Here is a 27,703-nt window from a genome sequence, read left to right on the forward strand (position 1 = left end):
ATGTCTCCTGTGATATACACGGTGGAATCTTCTACTGATGTCCTCATCAAAAAGGGTAGAAACAACCGCACTATCCATGATTTAGCATACATTATGGATGGGTTTGAAGTGCCCCTCCCCTAAATCTCTCCCCACAATTGTCTTTGTGTTGGTCATCTTTGTCCTTTTGTGACCCTAAGAAAGATGGAAAGGTGACGACATAGCTTCCTCGTCCACGAGTTGAAGATTATCAAAAGGAGTTTGGCATGTTCCTCTAATGTGGTGGATTTTATTATCTCATAAGGAATCTGTGGCTAATCCACTGAATAGGTTTGGTCCAATTCAACCGTAAATTAATGGATGTTATTTATTGTATAAAATAATACTTAATTATAATTTAATCTTAATTTTCATGCTCCAACACTACAGTTATTGTTTTGTCTCTTTTTTTTAATCATATACTATCCTGGTGGTTGAAGAGAAAATATTAGAAAATGGCGATGATATCACATGTGCTATATAGAATTGAGTCATTGGCAGTAGACAATAACAACAACAATAACATCAAGCCTTTATCTCACTAGGTGGGGTCGGCTACATGAATCCTTTTTCTCCATTGTGTCCAGTTAAGAGTCAAATTCTCATTTAGATCTAATAAAGAAAGGTCATTTCTAATATTTTCTAACCAAGTCTTTTGAGGTCTATCTCTACCTTTCTTAACATAAGTTAAATCTAATACATCTACTCTCATAACCAAACCATTTAAGGAGACTCTCTCTAATCTTATATGCCATTGGAGCTACTCCAACATTTTCACATATATGCTCATTTCGTATCTTGTCTCTAAGAGTAAAGCCATTCATCCACCTGAGCATCCTCATCTCTACAATACTTAACTTAATATTATGCTTCTCTTTTAATGACCAACATTTTGCGCTATAAAGCATTGCAGGTCTAACTACCATCTTATAGAATATACCCTTAAGTTTGAGTGGTACTTTTTATCACACAAAAAGCTCGATGCATTCCTCCACTCCATCCATTCAACTAGAATTCTACTAATACTATCCCCATCTATTTCACCATCACTCTGAACAATAGACCCAAGATATCTATAACATGTACTCTCATTAATGACTTGATTGCTCAAAGTCACAAGCCCCCAACTAGATCTATTACTACTAAAATTACACTCCATGTATTTGGTTTTAGATCTACTCAAACGAAAACCTTTAGATTCTAAGGTTGACCTTCATAATTCAAGTTTACCTTCAACTCCCTCTTTAGTCTTATCAGCAAGAAGAATATTGTTAGCAAAAAGCATACAATAGGGAATATCCTCTTGCAAATCTCTAGTCACCCAATGTCTAAAATAGTTTATTCATTTAGTGGGCCTTTTACCTAACTCAATAACCTTAAAAATGATAGAAAATTACTATTTTTTGAAAGTTTACATAATATTTGAAGTATTATATGCAGCTATTCGACATTTTGATTTTCTCAGTTAATAGACATTCTCCATCTCCTGTGGTTAAGTATGCTTTATGCTTGTATGTCTCTTTTAGTTCTCTTAAGGATCATTTAAAAAGGAAATGCTAGCAGCATCATGTCATGTCTATATCACTAAATACAGTTAGCATATACTTTTTCTTCTATTCTGAAATGGTATACATGTTTAAATACTTAAAATGGTCAGCCTTTGATTCAAGTTCGTCCGTGCATCCTATCTCAGTTTTTTCTTTTTATGTTGCCTATCTATACTATTAATGATTTATCTGAAATTTGTGAGTCATTTTAAATCCAATGAAGGTTTATCTACCCTGTATCATTCACTGGAATGCTTGTCAATGCAAATATTGCTATTCGTATATTGCTATTCGTAATATTTATTACAAGGTCATTGCAGATGCTTTGTCAGACTGATGCATATGCAAAATTTCTTTTTTGTCATGTTGCCCATCTATAATATTAATGATTTATCTGAAAAGTTTGTGTTAATCTAAATTCAGTGAAGGTTTAATCTAAAAAACGTTTATCAACTCAGTGATTTTCTTAGAAGATGGATGTCCCTTATGGCCTGTGGCTATTGACCCTTTGTCGCCTATCCCATTATTTCTCTTTAATATCATATAAGGTTATGAGAGCTAATTTACCTTTCACATCTGACCTTTTTCCTGTATAACATCATTAGAATATTCAAGAGTGCATAGCTATTTAATTTAAACTTTTTAATGCATCCTAACCAAAGCTACTTTCTTATGTTTCTATAACCCAATGTCTAAATTAGATTAGTCATTCTCGATTTAATGAGCTTTCACCCAACCCAATAACCCAAAAAATATATAACATTATTGCTTTTGAGGGGCCGATATGCAACTATCGGACATTTGTTTATCTCGGGTAATAGACATGCTCCACTTCCTAGAGCTATGGATGCTTTATGCTCGTCTGTCCCTTTATGCTTCCTTAAGGATGATATAAAACGAAAATGCTTGCAGCATCGTGTCATGTCTTTATACTAAATAAATAAATAAATAAATAATTGTATATATATATATCCATCTTGAAATGCTGTGTATGTTCAAATGCTGAAAATGGCTTACCTTTGATTTAAGCTCTTCCATGCATCGTATCATAGTTTATTTCTTTTTTATGTTGCCTATCTGTACAATTAATGATTTATCTGAAATTTAGTCATTCTAAATCTAATGAAGGTATATCTAATTCTTCCTTGTATCATTCATGAAGAATACTCATGCTATTGATAATATTTTATGACTAGGTTTCAATTCTAATGCTTCGACATCCTCCTGTACATGCAAAATTTCTTTGTAATTATGTTATCTATATGTAATATTAAAGATTCATCTGTAAATTTTGAGTTAATCTAAATCCAGTGATTGTTTATGCACCCTGTATCCTTTAAGAATACTCGTGGATGTAAATTTTTCTATTGATAATTTTTTATTATTAGTTCCTAAGGTCGATGCTTTGACAGCCTCTTGCAGATGCAATACACTATAAAAATACTGAAGTTATCAAGCTTTTAGAAAAACATGGAGCTAAACTTCAGGTATGCATTATTTAAATTTTCCATGTAATTTGGTTTTGAAAAGATTTGTAGAGTTTAGCAACCTTTTTTAGCTTATCTCTGTGATTTTTATTTCTTGATATGTTTATCCCCAGATTGCTCCTATGCATGTTAAAAATCTTCGTGAAGTACCCGAATATGAGATAGATCCTAGTGAACTTGATTTCTCTAACAGTGTTCAAATTACTAAGGTATATTTGCCATCTTTTTTTTTTTCCAAGTATTTTATTTAATATTCATAGCTTTTAAGATGCATGATCACTATAATTAATGCAGTCCTCAATATGTCTCTTTACACGAAGAAAAATTATTTATCTTTATGCCTTCATTACATGGATACATGGTTTTCAGGCTGTGTTTTGTGCTCTATGCCTGCCTTTTAAAATTTACTTTTATTTAATATATGTTATATGTCAGTTAAAGCCAATTATCCTGAATTTTATCTTCTATTTATAATTAAAATGAAATTTCTGATGAAGTGGTGTGATGTCTTCTTATTCTTCTATAATTTTGTGAGGTTGGTCTGTTATATCATGATGGCTACTGTGTACTATAAGGATTTATCCGAAATCTCTCTGCTATTATATTTTGATGCTACTATTATTGTAGTTAAAAGAAAAAAACAAACCATTTTCAGGGAACATTCCACATGGCGACATGGCGTGGAGTCCAGGTTGCTGTTAAAAGGCTTGATGAAGATGTGATATCCGATGAGGATAAAGTGTGGGTTTGGTCATTAAATTCAATATAGTTGATGTTTACTTGATGTTCTTGGCTATAACTATCCTCCTTACTATATTAGCACTTTTGGATTCAACTTTTCTTATTTATCAAATGTTTACTTTCTTGTTACTTGTTGCAGGAAGGCATTTAGGGATGAACTTGCACTGCTCCAGAAAATAAGGCATCCTAATGTTGTCCAATTTTTAGGCGCTGTTACTCAAAGCAGTCCTATGATGATTGTTACGGAATATTTGCCCAAGGTTGTTTAATGCACTAAGAATGACAGTTTTTCTTGATGTTTAGAAACCATTTTGTTGGTTTTGTTTTATTATTTAAACATAATGCTGCTTGTTTGCTACCTTTTGCTTAATACATTGTTACTTTAAACAGAAAGTCAAATATTGTTTATTCCTTGTCATGTTAGCAAGTATTGTCTAGAACTATTCATTTATTGCTGATGCATCATTTATAAAAGATCATAACTACATGATTGCAACATGGCAATTATGACCGAACGGTTAACTTGAAGTGTTTAACTGTTTCTTTTTTGAGAAAATTGATGTATCATCACTTCGAAATTAATACCTTTCATGAATATTAATTTTTGTTACTAGCTGTTTGTATGGTTAGAAAGAAGAGTTTAGATAAAATGAATATTTGAAGATTGGAATAGCATGCCTTTTTTGTAATTTTGGATTTTTGAATGGAAAATCTAGATTATTAAAAGGAGTGTATATCAAATGTTTAAAAAACTGTATGAAAAGGGGAGGGTCCAAATTTATTGAGGACTGTTTGCAAGATGAATGGATAAGCCCTATTATTATCTTATAACCTAAGATCTATTATTTATATTAGTAGTTAAACGTTAATGGACATACTACTAATAAGATAGTGAGTCATGTCCAAATGGCAAATGATCATCTTATCTCTGACAAAAAAAAATGTCACATGAGGATAATGGCATAAGATATAACACATCAAAGAATGATGTAATAATGTACCACTAAAGAATATAATTATAATGACAGGCAAATGAGAGGGGGTGGGGAAGGGAGATCAGAAAGGTGAAAGAGGGTAGAGAGGGTGAGAGGTGAATACCCAAATTATTTATAGTCATTACCTCGGCCAGATGGGCGAAGACCCCAAACATTGGTGATTGTTTCTGTGGGTAGAAATTAGGCATTCGGGTGTGAAATGGTCATGAAAATTGTGCGTGGAAGAAAGAGAAAAAGGGGATTGGGTGTTGATATAAAATTATTGTAACAAGTTTGTTTTAAGGAAATGAAATTACTATCATTACTACCATTTTGTCATTAAGAGAGCAGCTCAGTACAGTTTAACAATTCGCTTCCAAAATAAATTACAGAACGTTAACTACCTAGTTTTGACATCTGTTGACTTTATCTTACAAAGATTTGTTTTACTAACGTTGTTATCATTACACGAGTGTCTGACTGAATCTTTCTTTTCACTTTTGCACAACTTTTCTCTTTGAATGCAGGGTGACCTCCGAGCCTTCTTAAAAAGAAAAGGGGCCTTAAAGCCACTATTGGCAGTAACATTTGGGCTGGATATTGCAAGGTTTGTAACTTTTTTATGCTGAATTATTTGGAAAGTTTGCCAAAACCTTCCTAACTAAAATGTGAATGAATCTTCCGATATTGCACGTATTAACTTTACTTTGACAATTACATTGGAATGTTTAGAATGCATTTTTACGTGAATTGCTACCGTTCTCTGGTCTTTTAGGGGAATGAATTATTTGCATGAACATAAACCTGAAGCAATCATCCACCGAGACCTTGAGCCCTCGTAAGTTTACCTGTGCGTTTTTTGTGCCTTTCTTATTTGGACCACTATATTCTTTTTCCTATTTACTTGAATGTTCTGAAATGATTCAAGTGTTTTCTGCACTCATTGCAAGAAAACAGAAATATTTTGCGGGATGATTCAGGACACCTGAAAGTTGCAGACTTTGGCCTGAGCAAGTTGCTGAACATGACTAAATCTGTCAGAGAGGATCAACCACTGGTTTGTGAAGACAATGGCTGTGAGTTGTTGCAGCTGTTCATGTTTTACCCTTTGAAAATGTTAATAAATGTATTCCATTACCTAAATAATTTGGGCCTTGTTTGGCACGCTTTAGCTGCAGTGATTAAAAACTGACATATCACAATTGTTTAGAGGTATACTTTTGGTAACTTGATAATAAGTTGTAAAGAATAGTTTCAGGACGTTAGTCATGTTGACCACAACAGGAAACAATAAAAAAGAGAAAAATCAAAATCAAGCAAAAAAAAAAAAAAAATCCACATAATCCCCAAAAACCTGCCAAAAATCCCGCTAACTTGCAATCGGCGCCGTTCGAGTCTATATCCCGGAAATCCTGCTCAAAATCTGCTATCTCGCCTCGATCGAGAGCCCAAATCGTCGTTAAAAGGCCATCAAACGAAGCCTTTCGGCTGCTTAGACTCCCCCATTCGCCTCTCCCATGCGACCGAACTCCCGTCACTACCTCTGATCTCTCGCAAACACCTCCTGAACCTCCATCTCCTCCTCCAAGCCGAACCCCTACCACCTCTTCGACTCCTTGTCATCGTCCGATTTCGCACCTCCAACGCCTTTCCCTGTCAGTTGGAGCTGAAGCTCTGACATTTGATCGGAAGCAATATACGAGAGCTCGCTTGTTCCGGCAGTAACTTTCTCCCTTCCCGTAGCTCCACCGCCTCCTTCGTGGTTGTCCGACTTTGCTCCTTCCACGACCTCCCTTCCCATCCGACTGGAAGTAGCGACACTTTGATCGGAAGCAACAGTAGCTCGCTCGCATGAAGGTAACTCTCTATTAATTATAATTAATGATAATTAATTATCATTAACAATAATTAAGTATTATTTTTTAATTATAATTAATTATTATTAGTAATTAATTATAATTAATTTCTAAAAAAAAGAGATAAAAAAATACAAATGCAAATGCTTCTCTTCCCTTGACTCGATCAGTGTGCAAACTTCGTCGTCGTCTTCGGTATGCAAAGGTATAATCCTTATAAACCATAAAACTCCGAGAACTTGCTTTTGACGCTTGTAATGCGACAAAACAATCACCTATACACGTTTTTCTTAGCGTGGTAGGAGGAAGTTCATCGCAGTGCTCTTGACAAATCGGGTAATCACCTAAAATCCCTTCTTTCGTGTTCGTTGCGCACCGGAAAATCACATATACATGCTTTTTTTAGCGTGGTGGGATGGGAACCCGGTACGATGCGTACAACAAAGTGGGGATACCCATAAGTACGCGTTTATGGGGAAATAACTATTTTTCTTTTGCAACATATACTAAAGACCCATACACGCTTTTCTTAGCGTGGTGGGGGATAAAAAATATACGGCCGTGGTGTCCTCGTCCGAGGACACCTATCATACACGCTTTTCTTAGCGTGGTGGGAAGGCCCAGTTTTCCATAGTTTTTCCCTAAACGGAGGAGATGTCGGGAGGCTGCCAAGATTTCAGGTAAACGTACAATCGCACTTGGACTTGATTGAACACAAAGAATTTGCAAGGACTTATGAACTTGGACTTGATTTAATCAAAACTTGGACTTGATTTAATCAATCATAATGGACTACTTGAACTTAAACTCAAATGAATTTGAATAATATAAGAGAACTTGATTGAATTCAAAGAATAATATAAGATTTGGACTTGATTGAGCAATAATAGACTCTAGAACTTATATTTGAACTTGAATGGAGTTTGAACTCAAGAAGACAACAAGGAATCCAAGCATGAACTTAACCTGACTCGAACTAGAACTTGAGTCAAGTTTGACTGCATGGAGTAAATTTATTTGGGCTTGAATGTGATATGAGCTGCAATGACATTGAATTAAAACTTGAATTAGCGTTTGAACTTGACAAAGAACTCAAACTTGAATCATATGCAAGTGGACTTGAATTGGTACGTTGAATTAGAACTCGAACTCAAGATTGAATCTATTTTGAGCTCTGCATTGAACAACAGAGGACTCAAGGGACTTGAGTTTGAATGGACTATAATGAGCATAACATGTCTACAAATAACTACAAAAAATTTATGAATACTCATGAATGACATCACAAGACTTGCCTACAAACAAGTGTAGAAGACTTGTAATGAACATGTGATGTAAACGACGGCACACCTGCAACTCGCTTATGGTTAAAAGAACAAGAATGACATGCCTATGATAAGTATGACAATCCACTTATTGAAGGAGTGTGACAATCCACTTATCGAAAGGGGACATGATGCATGTGATGAATATATTAGTCAATATGTTCGTGATGCATATAATGATATACCCATTGGCTAAAGTCAAAGAGAGTTATAGTTAATGAGGCATCTTGCTTACGATGACAGATGAGTAGCCATCTATAGGTAGTGACAGTGGATATGTGATATATGCAAAAATATTTTCATATCCAACAACAATTGGACACCTAGCAGATGAGCCCCCTGTGGATGGAGGTTGGCATGCGATGAACATAACAAGTTACAATATGTACCACAGATCACCTCTAAAAATAACAAAAAGCTTGTAAACACAAGCATCATGCGAAAAATGATACAATATATATTCACGAGCAATGTGTGAAGGGCATTTAGCAGATGAAATAACTGCTTTACAACACTTCAACAATCAACATCAAGATGCAAACAAGCACACTGATCCATATGCAATCAAGAGCGAAAGATCTGCAATAAATACAATCTCTCTACAAATATAGATGTATGTACTACATGCCATTTGTGGGTAGATGCAGCAAGACTTTAGTAAATGCAGTATCATGAAGTCATTTTTAGCCTATGAATGAATACATCTACCTGCATATGAGCAATAATAGCGAATGTACTAAAAAGGCCAAATACTGTAGCCACATGTTGTACACCTAATATGTCGTCCACAAGAAAGTCACAAAGGAGTTACAGCATATGCAAGCATATACAACTGAAAGCAGGAGATTAGCTAGTGCACTACAATTCACCTGCAAAAAGTGATAAGTAGTGCACGACAGTCTATCTGTATAAAGTAGCAAATAATTCTATTCAGAAGCTGCTACAATACGCCACCGGACCCGCAACATCTATGCAAGTGGACAGAAGGTGTTTACAAATGTTTCAAAGTACTCCCGTACATGCACCGTAGTTTGTATTCACATAGGTACACAAATGGGTAAATGCAATCACAAAACCCGCATGGTCCCGGGCGAGCGTGTTATTAGTACACACGCGACGTCTAGGGATGCTGCGCGGGTCATTCAATTTAAACATGATCCTCCTAAGCGGGTAAATAGGAGTAGATAAGGATCAACAAATAATCATAAAATACCACCAAACATTCGCACGGGCTCCAGTGAGCGTGTTATAAGTACACACGTGACGTGACGTCTGGGCATGCTGCGTGGGTCAATAAGGAATTCAGATTCGAACCCGATTCCTTCTATGCGGATCAATAGGAGTTGACAGGGTTCGAATCATCAAACAAATATACGATTGTGAGGACCAGCATATTTATTTTAATACATTCATATTAGACCTTCAAGGCCTACAACAATGAAAATTCACTAATAAAGGCACAATGCATATGACGAACCCAATCCCCTACCGGCAAGTTGATAGGGTCGACAAGGTTTAGTCAATGAAAATGCCCCCAAACACCTCGATGATGGCTGTATTGAATGTTTATCTCAACCGGAAGGGTTCACCAACACTTTTAAATGCCTTCCAAACGTCACCCAAATGCTCATCACGACTTCAAAACTCCACCAAAATCCAAAAATAATCCAAAACTCCACAAAATATCAAATCCAAATATTTAAAATTAAATTTCAACCATTCAAGCGCTTAAAGCAAAATCCATCCATCCTCCGCAATAGTTTGCCGAGGTGGGCAAATTAAAATTTACTTCAGCTCACATAAAGCTAATGCCTAGTCGAAAATATCACTAGGATCCATTCTTAAACAATCTCCTGCCAATAAGGGCGTGGTATGTGTCCTTTGACCGACGATTTTTCCACCAAATGACACCACAGGATAAACGATTATTACTCGGGGCCCTCTAACTGAGTTGTTTTGTCGCCAAATGACACCACGAAATACCGGTTATAGTCATAGCCAATATGCTTCTTAGTGTCATCAAATCCTTGAGATATGAATCAATAGGATATGATCGATAGGGCACAAAGCCCTCTGTTAGCTAAGGTGAGTTCAAATTTGTTCCCTTAGGCAAATATCCACTCCAGGTCTACAAGGTATCTTTGGATGAAGAAACTCATGGCTGTCGACAAGGATCCTTCTGCTAGGTTGGTCGACTACCTCCTCTGACTAAGTAGACCAGGGACCACGATGGCCCGGATGACGGAACCATGGGATCCTGATCGGATCCATCATTCATTCCCCCACCATACGCTTTAAGTGCAAGATGGTGAAATTTCAAGTTTTAAATATCAACCCCTTTTCAATTCTCAAGCCCATGCTGCTACTATATGCCTGATACCTTGTATCTACGGATACGATGTATTCATCAACGACTAGCCTTAATCAAAAGTTCTCTCTCGTGATCGGGAGGTTTAATTAACTATAGGGGCTTGTGCCTATAGGAAACCAGAACTCAGATTATAAAGTCCTCGTAAAATGAGGGCGAAATCTCTGGGTAGTGTCTTATTTACAAACCCATCTGCCTTCCCAAAATTTACCCCAGAACTTAATTCCGTTAAAACTCCCCCCAAAAAGAAAAAGCAACAGTCGAGCGGATGTCGGGGCCGAATTTTCGGAGCCCACAAGTCAACACTTAATAGTATTGAATGAGGAAGGAGAATTCATAAAGCTGATTTTAAAATTGTTGGGATATGGTTAAAGTTGGTGATAATGGTCACAATTTTATTAGAAAATGCGCGAGAAAGATTGCTAAATTGGAAATGCACTTCCTTGATGGCTTCATGGCCATGGGGATGTTACAAGAATTGGTGAGAATTGGTCTGATTATTTTATTAAAATATTTGTGTAGTATTGAAAGAATCCTAGGAGAGCTTCTAATAAGAAACACACCAAATCACAATAATCTCCAAATTGATGAGTTCATAGGATAATAATTATAGAATAATTATAGCAAAGTCCATGAATTGATAAGTAGATGGTAGAGATCACATGGTTCAGTTAGGTGACAACAAAAAGAAGAAAGAAATAAGGTAGAATTCTTGGTGAGCGTGGGTCCCAATTGGCAAAATTATGAAGGCATTTTACCAATTGACAATTTAATCCTCCTCGGTATGTATTAGAGAGAAATTGGCATATTTGTTTAAAGTGAATTAGGTTTGTTTTAAGTCTCTCCATTACATGATGGACTAGGGTTTACTTTGATATGGGGTCCAAATTTCCCGTGTGCTAGCCTTTATAGTTAATTATCTTTTATGCTGGTGGAAAAGCACTGTCGATTAGTGATGTTTCTTGGGCTTAAATGTTATGCTTAGACTTAATATTTAATTTGAATTGAATTAACTGGGATTTTTTTTCCGTGTGGATGTAACAGCTGGGTGGAGGTAAATTTGATCAAACTACCCGCTAGAGTTTCAATGTACCAATTCTGTCAACTTTAGAGGACTTTATATTATAATGTATAGGAAATTTGATTAACAATGGTTTTCCTTCTCTTTTCCATCATGAGTTAATTAGGAGGGATGCATATTCGTCTTTTGAGATTGATGTCAACTTGATTTTAAGAATTTTTTTTTATCATACCTCTGTCATGAAGGCATGAAGCATGAATCACTTACGGTTCATAGGTATTAGACGGGACCGATAAGAGCCCAAAGACGTTGTAATCATTATTTATTCATTAATTTTTGCTTGCTCAAAGAAACATGTCTAAGACATGATTTTTTATTTTTGTGATTTTAATTGGCGTACTTTCTTTTGATTGGAGGGCTTTTTAGTAAGTGAATTGAATTGAATTTAGATTTATATCCATCAAAAGGTTCATAGATGGGACTTTCAACCTTGAAGATAATGAAAGCTCAATGACTGGCCTTATGTTCTTACCTTATAAAAAAGGCGTCTTGAGATAGACTCGATTATTCATATATTACCTATTTAGTTCCAGAGTATCATGTTTCTCCAATTTAATCTCTCAATTAATGATCCAAAATAATTCTCTTACAACTGAATTGAGATCAATTTTATATCACAATTACAACATAACAGACCGTTCAAATATTAAGTATTTTTTCTACTTAAAAGTACATTATAACATGTTTAAATGTTATTGGATTCCAAAATGGAACCAACGTACGTCTTGGATAGATGTTGCTTTAGGTATTTAATTTGAGGCTTATTGAGTATGATCTTTCTTCTTGCTCTCATTACTTAACAGGTAGCTAGTAGATGCAACCTACCATATATCTTCCTTTCTCGTTGATAGTTCAAATGGTGACAACAACATCTCACCCTTCTCTGACAAGCAAGAAAAGGGATTGAATACATTGGCGATATTAAAAATATGAATCTATGACAGTCGCCCATATATAATAATAGTTCAAGAATTACTTTCAAATTTTCTGCCATACCAAGTCGTCACAAAAAAGGAAATCCCTACTCCCTAGTCTGGGGGAGGACCTTTGGTGAATCAAAGATCAACAACGAAGGGTGGTCTCTGGCTTGGCAGCACGGTTCTTCACACTAAAGGGATCGAAGATTAATGATTTTTCGACAGTTTAATTGAATTTATTTGAGCTTTTAAAAACAATATTATTTCGTTTTTTTTCTCTTTTACTTATCCTGCCATCCTTGAAGAGGATGATGCCAACATCGAAATCCTCTTTGGGGAGCAAATGCCCTACCAGGAATAGAATTGTAAAATAACCATGTGTCCATCATTCGACAACAGCGCAATAGTTATTACCAGATTTTTAGCCGTACATAATTGCTGTTGAGAAAGATCACATCTTTGTTCTCGGATCAAAGGTTTATGGAGGGTGGTAGAACTCTGGTTTAAAAGGCCTTTAAACTCTGGCCGGGTCAAATATTAATGGTGCAAAGGTTGGTCTTCAATTTTGGTTGGATCAAACTTCACTGATCATGGGACTTCATGCTAATCAAATCAGAAGTGAACGACCCTACAAACTAACTAAATCAAAGATCAATGGTTCATGATTTTTTTTTTTAATTTCTAGATTTGTGTGTGAAGGGTTACCTCATGTGAAGTCAAACGGAGGTCATGTTTTGGTGTCAGAGCACTAGGAGGCTTGGAAATAAAAGTGATAAGAGCTTGTGCAAAGAAGATGGAGGTTGAAATTTAGTGAGAGAAGTCGGTTTTAGTTTATAAAAGTTTGCACAAAGAAGATAGAGGTTGTGAGATTGAGTCATCGAGTTGAGTAATGCAAGAATTGATTCATAGGGAGGTAGTGGGAGATAGCATCATTGGGCTTGGATAAACAAGTTCAAACAATAGATTGACAATGGAATCAGAGAGAGGAGGAGGTTTTAGTTGCAAGAGCAGCAAGGAAGATAGAGGTCTTGAAGAGAGTATTAGAAGATTGAGTTGCGTGAGAGACAATTTTTAGGGAGGTAGTGCGAAAGAGTATCATTGGGGTGCTCATCATTTGGGAGAGGAAGAGTAGGCCTAGATTTGAACATGCATGTGGTGAATGTTGTGAGTGGGAAGAATGAGCATATACTAGCACAAATAGTGAGCAGATGAAGTCTCCAATAGAAGCAAGTGCTGTGAAGGTGGTGAGTTGTGAGTAAGTGCAGACCTATTAGATTAGTGACCGTAGGTAGTGCTAACTGCTCTCTAATATCATGTTAGAGGAGGAAATTGATGTGAATTATTCTAGGGAGAGTCCTTTATTTATAATTAAGGAATGTATATAGTGATCTGTAGCAATCTTAAATAACATAAACCAGTCTAAAAATATAGAGGGCTTTTATATTAATATATTTATACTCTAATTGCACCTTCCATATTTAATCAAGACTTAGGTAGTCTAGTCATATATAATCCTTCTATGGCCTTTGCATTCTAATTTGACTTTTAGACTATTTCAATTGAAAATTTTTGTTTGAAATGGTTGGAATTGGAAACATCCTATTTTTGTTGGGGTTCAGCAATAACAACAACAAGTTGTTGTCTCACGATGTGGGGTTCACTACATGAATCCTTTTTCTCTATTGTATTCTATTAAGAGTTAAATTCTCATTTAAATAGGATCCCCAGGCTTATAAAAATTAAGTTGGAGTTTGTGGTTGTTAAATTGAGATCTTGCAATTTTTAGCCAGATTTTGGGGATTTTGTGAAACAGCTAATTTTGGGTATTTTTGGATTATAAATAGGATCTTGAAGCATATAAAAATTAAGTTGATGCTTAATATAGTTTGAGATTTTCTTTTAAATCTTGTCATTACTGTTAGATGTGAATTATTAGATTGCGGTTTAAGTCTTGACAATAATTTTCACATGAAGTTTCTCCTTGTACCACAATTAGATTTGGATTTTTTTATAAAGTGACTTATATTATTATATATATATATATATATATATTTTTTTTTTCCTTTTTTTACTTAGTGATTGGTTTCTTGCATATGATTGGAATTTGAGGAAATGAGCTACATTGACTTTCTTTTTGTGGAATGAATTATTTTCATTGCAGGCTTATTTTGGTTTTAGATTTCTTTCTTGGTTTTATGTTTAGGCGATCTTTTATTTTTTTTGAGTGAGTCTTATGCAGCATACTAGATAATTTTTGTATAAACTAAGAGTTAGTGAAATATGAGTTGGTGTTTTATATGTGAGCTTTTGTGCATCTCAACGTAGAGTCCTATTAGTAAACCCTAGATCCTAAGACGGGCTTTATCATTTGTTTTATTTGAAAATTCTCGAATACTAACATTAGCAATTGAGTATAATTTGTTTTTTGGAGTATTAATTTTGTAATGTGAAAATTCCTTGCTGATCAAGTTTTTCAAATGGAGCTAACTGTTTTTCTCACATTATTAATATGGAGAAGGTCAGCCTTGTTATGATATCCATCATGTCTAATGTTGTAGGAAATTGGTGAAAGTCTGTAAAACATTAATTAAAGGTTTGATTTTGAGCTGCTGAGAGAAAATACTGAAGCTTATGCATTTATTCAAACGTTTGTTAACCTGTTCACTATTTCCCCTAGAAGCTCCATTGCCGCGACAACGATATTTATTCTATTTTGTATAGAGCTATTGTATTCTCATATTTTTGGTTTCTGTTTTGAGTCTGCTTAATTTTTTTCCATAAGCATTAAAATCCAATGTCTACTAGTAACCGTTGAATTTGCAATTTATGTTCTAGTTATGCTGATTTTTATTTAACAGGCAGGTATGTAGCTCCAGAAGTATTTCGTAATGAAGAATATGACACAAAAGTGGATGTCTTTTCTTTTGCTTTGATTCTTCAAGAGGTATTGCATAGAAGTTAACTTCTTTGTTCTTTAGAAATTTAAAATCAAAGAGAAATTATCCCCTTTGCAATTATTATTTTTGTTCTCAACATGCATAGTAATTAGACAATTTGAATATTGATGATTACTGCATTACTCAGAATGACAGCGATGATATATCAAATTCTGTGTGAGCTTTTCTTGTTAATTGGACAGTATATAGATTTTGGTTTCTAAAAGGAAATTATTAAGTATTTTCATATCAACAACCTTCATTGTTAAAGCACAAAGAAGCATGCAATTTAAGTTTGTTGTTGAGCATATTGAAAGAGCTTCGCATCGTTCCATAAAGGGGGGCTTACATCGTAAAATGCAGTCAAAGAGGCGAAATGCATGCTTCGCCGTTACTTTGCAGTGTATTGCTCATGCTACACTATGATGTGAAACTACATGCGGGGAGTTGAGAATTGCACTTAAGAAATTAATAGAAGCAATGAATTGTAGCTTACTACCAAAACTCTTTGTTTACTCAAGTTGAGTTTAAGAATATGACATAGAAAGATTAAACAATGACAATCAATTACATATAGAGAGTTGAGGAGCCTCACAAAATAACACCAAAACTTAAATAATGCAAGTAGCTAGAAATAATCAAAAGCCCCAAATTTAAAGTCTAGATCCTTCACCTTGTGGTCCGTCACTCATTTTGAAAGTGGTGGCTAGCGGAAGAGAATTGTAAGTAGACTTAGCGATGCCACTAATAGGCAAGTGACCTTGAGAGGACTTGTCGCCGGGGAGGGAGCCGGGTTCGGAGGAGCGGATGGACGGCCTTCAATGATCCACGTGTAGACGGAAAAGTGGTCGTCGATAGAATCCACTAATGTTGGTAGAATCCGATCCAAATATTCTTCGACGGTGTCGTCAAAATCAAAGCCAACGTCGAAGAAGGGTGATTTGAGGATGTCAACTCTTCCTTGATTGTCGTACTCAAACCCAAAGTTCCACTCGGTTCCTCCATGCATTCTTGGAGATGAGGGTGGGTGGTCGCTGCAAAACGTTCTCAAATGAAGAGGAGAAGTGGCTCGGGTGGGAGGAAGGGAGGGAGACGGTGAGGGAGGAAACCAAGGGAAAACAGTAAATCTGAATTTATGCAGATTTCGGATAGATTGAGAGGGGTTTAAATTTGAAAATCAAATTAAACCAAGGAGGGACTCAAGGCGGTAAAGAGAGGGAGATTAGGGGCTTAATTTGGGGAGAATTTGGATAAATTATGGAGAGAGAGAGGAGCCATTGCAGGGGTGCGGCTGGACTAGGGAAAGAGCAAGAGGAGAAAATTTAGTAATGGGTGGTTCACTGGTTGATTAGCAGATTTTGAGTGAAATCTGTAATAAAACAGATTGTCACCAAAGGAAACTTTCCTCTAATTGAGGAATAGAGGTCAAGCACGTGAGTTTCAAATAGGTTATTAAAACTTAATTAAAACATATGCCCAAAATCTAGGAGTCAAATAAGGCAGGTAATCAAAGGCTTATGAGGAAGTTTGAAATTCAAATCCAGAATTTCACAGGGGCGGCGGGATGGAGCTGCGGGGCTGCTGGCGGGATGCTGGCCGACGGATGGCCGGGATGTGGCCGGCGGGAGGCTGGCCGGTGGTTGGCTGGACTGAGGCCGGAGGGAGGCTACCACCAGGGGAGGGGAAAGGGCCGATAGCCTGAGCTGTTCGGAATGGGCGGCGGTAACAACAAGGGGAGAAAAGAAATTGAAAATTTCTTGGGGTTCAACGATCGCGAGTTCACTAACCTTAATTGTAGTCAAGTTGACGTTCCACAATATTAACTAGTAATGAAAACTAGAACTCACGGAGAGATCTAGTTTTCTCCGGTGAACTCACTAAGAGATCTTGGAGTGAACTCACAAAGAGAACAAGAAGTAAATTTCATTTCATCAAAAACTAACTCATTCCAATACATGATGCCTCATATAAGGAGGTCCAAAAATAAAAACTGAAAAGACAGAAATGCCCTCTGGGCTACATAAGCAAAACAATGCCCTCAGGGGCAAACTCGGAAAACTAAAAGTACATATGAAATAAGCTGTAAATAAATCAGAAATAGAGGCTCTGGATCGTAGCCGTCGATCTGCGTCGCCGGCGATGATACACGTGTCGAAATCTGATGTCCCCATCACACTACTTCTTGTTCGAATAAGAAGATTGGTTGCAATGATGTGTTATTATCATGCATTGCTCGTCACATCACTATTTCCTATTACTAGTTGATAGTAAATTTTCTTATTAATGTTTGACTTGAAGATGTGTAAATCATTTCATAATATTTAATTATTTATATGTATGATGATTGTTAAAAAATATAATAATATTTAAGATTTTTTATGTTATTCTTTTTAAATGTAAGACGCTCTTTGTTTGCACCTTACACTTTACAAGTGAAAAAATCCTTTCGCATTGCATTGTGCATATATGGGTTAAAATTCACATTGGACTTCTCAAAATAAATCCAATAACTTTGAGACTCAAACTTAATAAAAAATGAGTTAGACTATCCTAATCCTTTTTTTCATTTTGAAAATGCTTAAAACACCCACCTAAAACTTATTTTCAATGTTTTTAGTAACAAATCATATTATTTTTTAAAATAACTTAACAAACACATTGCGTTAACTATTTCATCTCGTTAAAAAAAAAAAGATAACAAAAAATACTGTTTAATAGGACCTAATTTACTTTTGAGGAATTATCATGGATTGCTGAAGTTCTTGTGGTTTATGTTTTAACATCACTACTCTATCATTATGCTTATTGTGCAATTATATTGGCCTATTCTAAATTTAATTATTAAAAAGCCTATATAAATGGCTAATGGCTAATCATTTGTTAAACTAGTCCAAGAGGAACCGGCTTAGCCGACCCAACTTAGCAGGCAGAAGCGGGAGCCACACGCCCAGGGGGCGTAGGAGCCGCATGCGCAGGCGTAGGAGCCGCATGTGCTGGAGTTACGGGAAAGGAAAATTCGGCCCACATTGTGGGGCCCAACAAAGCAATAGTTCCACATGTTAGGAGATGGATTAAGGAATAAATTAATATGGGGGTTTGAACTCAAATAGGAAAGGGAGATTAGTAACGGAAGAAGGCTGTTTTGGGGGGAAATTGGGAGAGCTTATTTAGGACTTATTCTAGGGCTTGTTAGGGGGATTATGTATGTTTGAATTAAGAGCTGCTGTAGTTTCTTTTCCATGAGGGCTTCCTAGCAACATCTAGGTTGTTTGAGAGAGCGATCTACCTCTCGAATTGTAGATCACATGTATCAGGTTCTTCTTATTGCAGTTTCAATAAAAATCAGTCATCGTTTTGGTTTTCCTGCATTATTTCTAGTTGTTGTTTTTTTTGTCTCCAAGGCATATCAAATTGGTATCAGAGCATCTTCTTGGGAGGAAAAACAAGTTGTCTTCGCTAATTTTTGCTGTTGGAGCCTAGATCCAAATTAATGACATCCAAGAAGATGAAAGCAGTTGAAGGAAAGATGGACAACTCAAAAGACGGAGTAGAGGAAAAATATTCCTAGGTAGAGGGAAGACTCTCAGCCATCAAGAACCGCATTGGAAACTTTGAAGATATGATGAAAAAGATGCTTGAGATGTTGTCAAAAGCTTTACCGATGAATCCTACGGTTGAACAAAGGGGAAAAGAATTCAAGACTATGATGACGTGGAAAGTGTGTACCCTCAAGACCACTACGGGGTGCTCCTGAGGGTGGGCGAATCTAGGTATTCCAAAGGAAGGACAATAAGGAGGGAGATCAAACTCTTTGGGAGACTATTTGGGCATGTGGAGAGGTGGAATGGAGGAGGTCATGGCTGGGAGGAGCTATGGGGTCCAAGTCAACCAAGAGAGGAAGAGAGGGAATCACACCACCACTACATGGGAGGAACTAATGAAAGGAGAAACCATTGGGATGCCTCCATGACCCTGACACCGAGAACCTAGACGACGTCGTTTCAGAGGGAAGCATCGAAGGAGAAGGGCACTGGAGTTCGTACTGGATGAAACTTTAAGCGACTTACAGAAGCAAAGGTGCAGGATAGGCGGGCAAAAGGGTTATGTTTCAGATTTGAATAGAAGTATACCCGGAGGCATTGGTGAAAGGACCAAACTCTTCAGGTTCCACTGTCTGTGATGACGAGGAAGCCGAGGGGGAAGGTGGTAGTGAGGTATCGGTAAAGGAGGAAAGGCTGTATTTAGACATGGTAGAGGCCTCCTTGAACTTAGTGGTGGGATTCACTCCAAATCTCACCATGAAAGTGAGGAGAAATTGCATATTGGGAGGTAGGCAGGGGTGTCAAAACGAGTCAATGGGTCGAGTTCTGGTCCAACCCGAATTGATTCGGGTCCAAACGGGTTAACCCTAACACGATCCGGTTTTGCAAATAGATCAGGAATTCCAACCCGGATCTTACCCGCTCGGGTTACCAAGTTGACCCGAGACGACCCACAAACCCGGGCACAAACGCCTGAGCTAGAACTAACTCCAACAATCACGACGGCAGACGCTTGCCGTCGGCAATGACGTTGCAGGCAAGGGATTGGTCGTATGATTCGAATTGCTGATGAAGCTGGAGCTCGACCCTGCTCTTATGGTCGAATATTTCAACAAAGAGGTTGCAGGGTTGACTAGTCGAGCTGCGAGTTGGACTGCTGCGGGCGAGCACATAGAGGCGGGTCATGGGTTGGGACGCGAGGCTAACGCTGGACCGGACACTTCATAACCTATTTTTAATGCTTTTGCCTCATCTCGCCTCTCCATTTTCTTCTTAGTTTCAAATCACTCCTTTTCCTTTAATATATCTTTTATATCTATATCTTCATTCTTTTTTTTGCGAATTTATTAAATTAAGTGGAGGTTAGTAATTGAGCTGAGGAGCTTCTTAGATTTGAGTAGTGTGAGTAGAGAAAAAAAGATTAGATTTTGCAAAGAATAGATGGTTAAAAATGAGTTTTGGTGGATTGTTCGACAGCGACTCTGGCGATGGCAGACTGATTTCCGATTGACCTTATGGAAGCTTTGCCGTGGCGGCTAGCACACTTTCTCAGCCCTGCCACGTCTCAAATTTTGGTGTTCCTAAGCCTATGTTTGGCTCAACCGAACTCTCCCTTTGTCTTGTGAGCAATCACTTATGCCGTTACATTTTGTTAATTTCCTTCTTTCTAAAACTTTCCTTCTTTAAAGTTCCTTTTGTTTATTTCTTGTTTGGGCAATCTAATCTGGAGGCTCAGAGAGACTTTAGCCGGCTCGCCTCCGCCTGCGGGGAAGAAGTGCTGGTGAGCTTGATGTTCTCTACTGGAACAAAGAAGATGAAAAGGAGAGTAGGTCAGGAAGCGACAACTTGAAAGGTGGATCTGGTGACAATTTGGATGAGAAACCTTGCAAGAAGAAGTGTTACCTCATTGTGTTGGTGTGAAGGAAGTTGGTTTGGTTTTGGTCCGGACATGCGGAGCAGTGGGAGGCGAGGCCAAGGCTGGATCGCGAGTCACCTTATGCAACTCGGGATCGTACTTGGAACACCTGATGCTCGCGGGTCAAATCCGGGTTGATTTTGGGTTTCCAGGTCAACTCGAAGCTGACCCAATTTATAAACAGGTCGGAAAATGAAACACGAACCCGACCCGTCAAGCAAACAGATTGACCTGAACTTGAAATTTTTCGGGTTGGTTCAATATTTGACATCCCTAAAGGTAAGAGTGTTGATAGATAGTAGGGCTACCCACAATTTCCTGTCCAACCAGGTCCTAGACGAATTGGGAGTGAAATTGGTGGACACAAGGTGCTATGGGGTGATGATGGGCACTGGAAAGATGGAGATGGGTAGAGGAGTGTATAAGGGAGTTGTTCTGACCACACAGGGGGTCCAAGTGAGAGAAGACTTTCTTCATTGGAGTTGGGGAGCATTGATGCATCCTGGGGATGGAATAACTACAAACCTTGGGGGATACAAAGGTTAATTGGGGAGCATTGACGATGGTGCTAGTAGTAGAGGGAAGAAGGGCAATGATCATGGGTGATGTAGGGTTATCCAAAGCCATGGTGAGAGCCATACAAGGGGTAGGAGGATTTCTTGTAGAGTTACTGATCTTAGAGGGGATCAGATTGGAGGAGGGGGGAGACATTTCTCCTTCAGTACAACCACTTACACAACAGTTCAGTGAGGTCTTTCAGCCACCTCAAAGATTGCTACCATGGAGGGAGCATGAGTATGCCATCACCTTGAGGGAGGGGTGTCACCGATCAGTGTCAGGACCTAGCGCTGCCCACAAATTCAGAATGATGAGATTAAGAAGATGATCTGAGAGATGTTGGAAGCAGGAATCATCAAGTCGAGTGTGAGTTCTTTTTTCTAGTTCAGTCTTACTGGTCAAGAAGAAGGATGAGAGCTGGATATTTTGTGTGGACTACCGGGATTTAAATAAGTAGATTGTGCTTGACAAGTTTTCCATTCCGATGATAGATGAGCTGTTGGATGAGTTATATGGAGCAGGGATGTTCATGATCTGAAGTCTGGATACAATCAGATCAGGACGAGAGAGGAGGATGTTCTGAAGATTACATACAAGACTCATGAGGGACACTACGAGTTACTGGTGATGCCGTTTGGCCTCATTAATGCTCCTGCTACATTCCAGTCCCTTGTAAACAGGGTGCTCCAACCTTACCTCAGGAGGTTTGTACTGGTCCTCTTTAATGACATCTTGGTGTATAGCAGGTCAGATGATGAGCACTTATAGCACTTGAAAATGGTGCTAGAGGTGTTGTAGGAGTATTAGCTAAGGGCCAACCTGAAGAAGTGTTGCTTTGCACATCCTAGGGTGGAGTACTTGGGGCACGTGGTATCTCAAGAGGGGGTGGCCGCTGATTGGGCCAAGATTGAGGCAATGCTGAAGTGTCCGCTACTTAGGAATTTGAGAGAGTTGAGGGGTTTCCTAGAGTTGATGGGGCATTATAAGAGATTTTTTAGGGTTACAGCACCATAGCCTAGCTATTAATAGAGCAGTTGAAGAAGGATAACTTTTTCTAGGTAGAGGTAGTTACCTAGGCCTTTGAGAGATTGAAGAAAGCCATGACCACAGTACTGGTCTTTGCCCTACCAGATTTCAGCCAAGTTTTTGTGGTGGACATTGATGCATCAGCGTATGTATTGAGGGCGACGTTCATGCAACAACATAGGCCCATAGCTTATTTCAGCTTGGTGTTGAAAGCAAGAGTTAGGTTGAAATCAGTCTACAAGAGGGAGTTGATGGCTATTAGCTATTCAGAAATGATGGTCTTATTGCGCCGACAATGCATCGTCAGGATAGACCAGAGTAGCTTGAAGTACCAGTTAGAGTAGAGGATTGTGATCGAGAAGCATTAGAGGTGGCTATCAAAGCTGTTGAGCTATGACTTTGAGATCCGATATAGGCCAGGGTTAGAGAACAAGGAGGTTGATGCCTTGTCCAAATGCATGGGAGAGCTCCAAGAGATAGCCATTTCAATACCATTAATGCTAGATTTGGGGGGGGATTAAAGAAGAGAGTGTGCAGGACGAGGGATTGAGTAGGATTAGGATAGATCTTCTGAGGGATGAGAGTAGCCACCTTGGCTATTCCCTAGAAGGGGAGAGTCTGCTGTACCAAGAGAGGTTTGTGCTGCCATGGACATCGATCCATATTCCTCACATATTGTAGGAGTTCCATGGGAGTGTTGTTGGGGATAATTTTGGAATGCATAAGAGCTACAAGAGATTAACAGTAGAGTTATACTAAAAGGGGATGCACAAGGATGTGGAGGAGATGGTGGTTAGGTGTAAGGTATGTCAGAGGAACAAGTTCATGGTCATGGCTCTAGGGGGGTTACTTCAACCCCTAGTTCTTCCAGACAGGGTGTGGGAGGTCACCATGGATTTTATATAGGGGTTACCCTCTATCTAAGGGGTTTACAGTGATTTTGGTGGTAGTTGATAGATTGAACAAGTATGCTTATTTCATTCTCCTACAACATCCTTACACGACAGTAACAGTGGAAACAACATTCAACAAAGAGGTGGTCATATTGCATGGGATATCAGAGTCCATAATGTCCGACCGAGATAAGGTGTTTCTCAATTACTTTTGGAGAGAGTTATTCAAGCTGCAAAGGACAATACTGAAGAGGAGAAACACTTATCACCCTCACATAGATGGGCAGACGAAGGTGGTAAATAGGGGCTTAGAGACACCTCGGCTGTGGGCAAAGTGGCTATTATGGGTAGTGTACTGGTACATCATTTTGATCATTTAGCTTCTTAGATGACTCCTTTTAAAGTGTTGTATGGAAGGGAGCTACCTCACTTGGTGCACTTTGGGCAGAGTAGCACACCTATTTCTTCAGTGGAGCAGTACTTGGAGGAGAGGAACAGAGTGTTGGCGAATTGAAAAGACATTTGTTGAGGACTCAATAGATCATGAAGAAGCAAACAGATGGGCATAAGAAGGACATCCAATTTGAGATAGGGGATACGGTGTACTTGATGGTTTGTCCTTACAGACAAAGGACGGTAGTTAACAGGAAAAATGAGAAGCTGGCACCGAGGTACTTTGACCCTTATGAGATTTTGGAGAGGATCGAAGCTGTGGCTTACCAATTGAGGTTACTCCCGACCGCTACCATACACCTAGTGTTCCACGTTTCACGGTTGAGGAGAGCTATTGGGGATCATGCAGTTAGTTTAGAGCTACCTGACCAAGGATTTGAGGTGGTGTTGGAATCCTGGGAGCTGAAAGGGGTACGAGAAGAAGGGATCAAGGAAGTACTGATAGAATGGAAGAGCCTACTCATTTATAATGCCACATGGGAGCCGTATGAGAGGGTGAAACATTGGCTTCCCTTCTTTCACCATGAGGATAAGGTGGGCCTTTGGGAGGGTTATTATTAGACCGGTCTAGGAGGGACGGGCTCAGTGGGCCCAAAACAGAGCTGGCCCGACTCAGCAGGTGGGAGCAGGAGCTGCACACGCAGGAGGCACGAGAGAGGAAAATTCGGCCCCCTTTGTGGGGCCCAACAAAGAAATAATTCCCTATGTAAGGAGAATGATTAAGGAATGAATTAATGTGCGGGTTTGAAATCAAATAGGAGATGGAGATTAGTAAGGAAAGAAGGTTGTTTTGGGGGGAAATTGTGAGAGCTTACTTAGGGTTGATTCTCTAGAGTTTGTTAGGGGGATTATGTATGTTCTGAATTGAGAGCTGCTGTAGTTTCTTTTTCATGAGGGCTTTTTAGTGGCGTCTAGGTTGTTTGGGAGAGCGATCAACCTCTCGAATTGTAGATCACCTGTATCTGATTCTTCTTATTACAGTTTCAATAAAAATCAGCCATCGTTTTGGTTTTTCTATATTATTTCTAGTTCTTTTTTACTTTTTTTGTCTCCCAGGCGTATCGTCATTCTGTCTATATTATGTTTTATTTTTGGTTCATGTTATCCAGATGATTGAAGGCTGCATGCCCTTTAATACTAAACCGGATTCTGGAGTTCCGAAGTTATATGCTGCTAAAGAAAGGCCACCTTTTAGAGCTCCAATGAGGCACTACCCGTATGGATTAAAAGAGTGAGTCTATAAATATATGGATGGCCTTTACCCACCTCTTGTGTAATGATCTTTCCAGGTTATCTTTTTGTTAGGTTACTCAACGTAATGATAGAATGTCACATTGACTTGTTTCCATTCTAAAAGCAGAAATGTTTAATGTTATAATTGCATTCTTTGCAGGTTAATTGTCACGTGCTGGAGTGAAAATCCTGCTGATAGACCAACCTGTAGAGAGATTATTGAACGTTTGACATATATCCGGAATCACATTACTCAGAAACAGCACTGGAAGGTACCTTTTCATTTGCCATACGTGAATTGTATATATTTCAAGTTGCATTTTGCATACAACACTGCAATAAATATTGGGTGTCAATGTCAAGAGGGTGTCTATCGTAATGTTGAGAGAGTGTTGGTCGTCCATGTTAAGACAACATCGGACAAATATGAGTTGTTAAGTTATGGGTGTAGAAATTGTTGGTGTTGAGCATCAATGTCAAAACAGTGCCAGACGTTGATGTTGAGATGGTTTTGAAATGTCGATGTGTAACGACATCATACGTCGATGTTGAGATGACATCACACATTATTGTGAAATCAAAGTCGTGACTTGCTAAAGAGAAATGAAAATGAGAATATTCAATAAATGGGGTATTGAGTGCGGGTAAGGTCTGAAAAGGTATTCAATAGAGACATCCACTTGAACAATTTAACAAAAATTAATCCAAGATACAGTGAATCCGAAAACGATAAAAATAACCCCTAGATAAGGATAATAGGAAGTTCTTCAAAACACTCAAAAGTAAGGTGATCACTTAAACATCCGCACTAGGAAACCACCCACATAGTAAGATGCCCTACAAAAAAGTTTTTTTTGTATTTCTGTTTCAAGGGATGACATTATAAGAACATGCCAAGATTAATATGCACAACTGAGTGCTTCTCAACCAACTTTGCTCAGCCATGAACCATCTCCATACTAGGTCATCCCCAACTGCTGGGCAAATTATTGCATCAGGTCACCGGATGCAGAGAAAAGGTTCGGACGTCCAATAAAAATTTGTCACGTCACCTGCGCTTTTGACTTGCGCTTTACCTGCGCTTTTAACTACGCTTTGACCTGCGCTTTACTTGCGCTTTACCTGCGCTTTTGACGCGCTAAATTTAAAATAATATTTTATTAATATCCGGACCTATCTCCACGTCCGATGACCGGATGCAATAATTTGCCCAATTGCTGGGCCAACAATGATTCCATTCGCTACTTTGATCGAACACTTATTTTTCCTTAAACACTCTCGTGATTTTTGTGTGAATAGAATTAAGCAAGGCCAACTATGATTTATTGTCAATCTGTATTTCAATTAGCTGCTTACTTTGCTGCTGTTATTGGATATGCATCTCATTCTTTATCTTCCTTGCTTCGCATTTTCATCAGATCAGAGCTTTAAGGTGCTTCCAGAATATTGAGGCAATATGGAAAGACCGGTCTAATAACCCAAGCAGTCGATCGACCCGGTCCACAAGTTCAAATTTCTAACTAAAGGTCTTTTACACCTAATTCATTGATTAATTATTCTATGTGGACGTTGAATGTCGTCCGGAGATCAACTAGAATGTGCCATATCACCCTGTGCTCGATACTGCTGATGTGACACATTCTGATTGGTCTCCGAACAGCATCCTGCATCCGATCTCCTCAGAATAATTTCTCCAAATCAATTCTCTTATATCCTATTTTGTTTTCGAGAATCTTAAAGTTGATGGGTGACATAGCCTTCCTTTATTTTATGCTCAGGAAGCATTGAAATTTGTGAAGATTCTCCTTCATACAAAGAAGCAGTAAAGTGAGCTCAGAGAATGGCGTTGTACAGGTTATGCTTCCCTTAAATTGCTTTTGTTACAGAACCTACAATCAGCCTCGTGTTTTGGGCTTCATTCAGTTTTTATTATTTAAAAAATAATAATAAATGTATGAGTTTGATATTTATAATTTTTTCTTAGGCCTTTTATGTTGTTAAGCGTCCATTTTCTGTTTTACTTTGCGGTTTAAGACAGCTTATTATTATTGATTTGGCTAATTACACTTAACTTCCTTATAGATAATCTTCTACATAGCCAATATTACACATAACTCTAAATATTTTCCGAAATGTTAAACCAAGCCTAAAAACTGTTAAGTTTCTTGAAAAAATAAAAATTAAGATTATAGGCTCAGTGTGATTGGTACGTTGCAGTTGGCTAACTTGTCTAACATTAAGGTTTTGTTTGGGATAGTTTTCTCAATGCTTTCAAAAGCAGTTTAAAAAAAAAAAATTAATTCCAATTTTTTTATTATTATTAAGAATTTGTTTTATAAAGTATTAAGAAAGCTGTCCAAATGAAACATAAAGATATTGGATGGTTGAAATTTTATTGAATGTTGGATCATATTCATTGGATAAGCTATATTATTAGATAAATTATTCTATGTAGATACGGACGTTGCTTGGAGGTGAATTAGAACGTGCAACATCACTTTTTTATTGTGTATGCGGTTGTGTACCAGGTGATGTGGCGTGTTCTGATTCGTCTCCGGATGAGTTTGGTGTGTCGTTCGGTGTCCGCACAGAATAATTTCTCCTATTATTTGGCTTGAAAGGATCTCCTAGAAGGTCAATTGGAGGATTTTAGCTGAAAATTAATAAATGATTTAAAAAAATGAATAATTTTAATAAATTTTATCCACTGGTAATATCGTAAGAGCAACTAAATTCAATAATATGTATTTATTTGTTCATCCATAATGATTGCAATTTAATGCAATAATTCATCAAGGGAATAAATCACTGTTGAAATAAAGTAAATGATTTA

At 37.9% G+C, this 27,703-nt stretch overlaps 1 protein-coding gene across 1 annotated transcript; it reads left to right on the forward strand.

Annotated features, from left to right (window-relative positions):
* Positions 1-26,871, forward strand: LOC110095323 (integrin-linked protein kinase 1). The gene is made up of 14 exons (XM_020820827.2): positions 1-101; positions 1,789-1,858; positions 2,978-3,052; positions 3,166-3,261; positions 3,708-3,793; positions 3,933-4,053; positions 5,295-5,374; positions 5,543-5,605; positions 5,725-5,843; positions 15,173-15,258; positions 24,747-24,868; positions 25,031-25,142; positions 26,289-26,396; positions 26,649-26,871. Exons 1-13 carry the CDS (start codon positions 1-3, stop codon positions 26,388-26,390), a joined length of 1,233 nt encoding a protein of 410 aa, XP_020676486.2. The 3' UTR covers positions 26,391-26,396; positions 26,649-26,871.
* Positions 26,872-27,703: the final 832 nt, after the last annotated feature.

Source organism: Dendrobium catenatum, unplaced genomic scaffold (assembly GCF_001605985.2).
Source record: "Dendrobium catenatum unplaced genomic scaffold, ASM160598v2 fragScaff_scaffold_501, whole genome shotgun sequence".
In the NCBI taxonomy this organism is placed as follows: Eukaryota; Viridiplantae; Streptophyta; class Magnoliopsida; order Asparagales; family Orchidaceae; genus Dendrobium; species Dendrobium catenatum.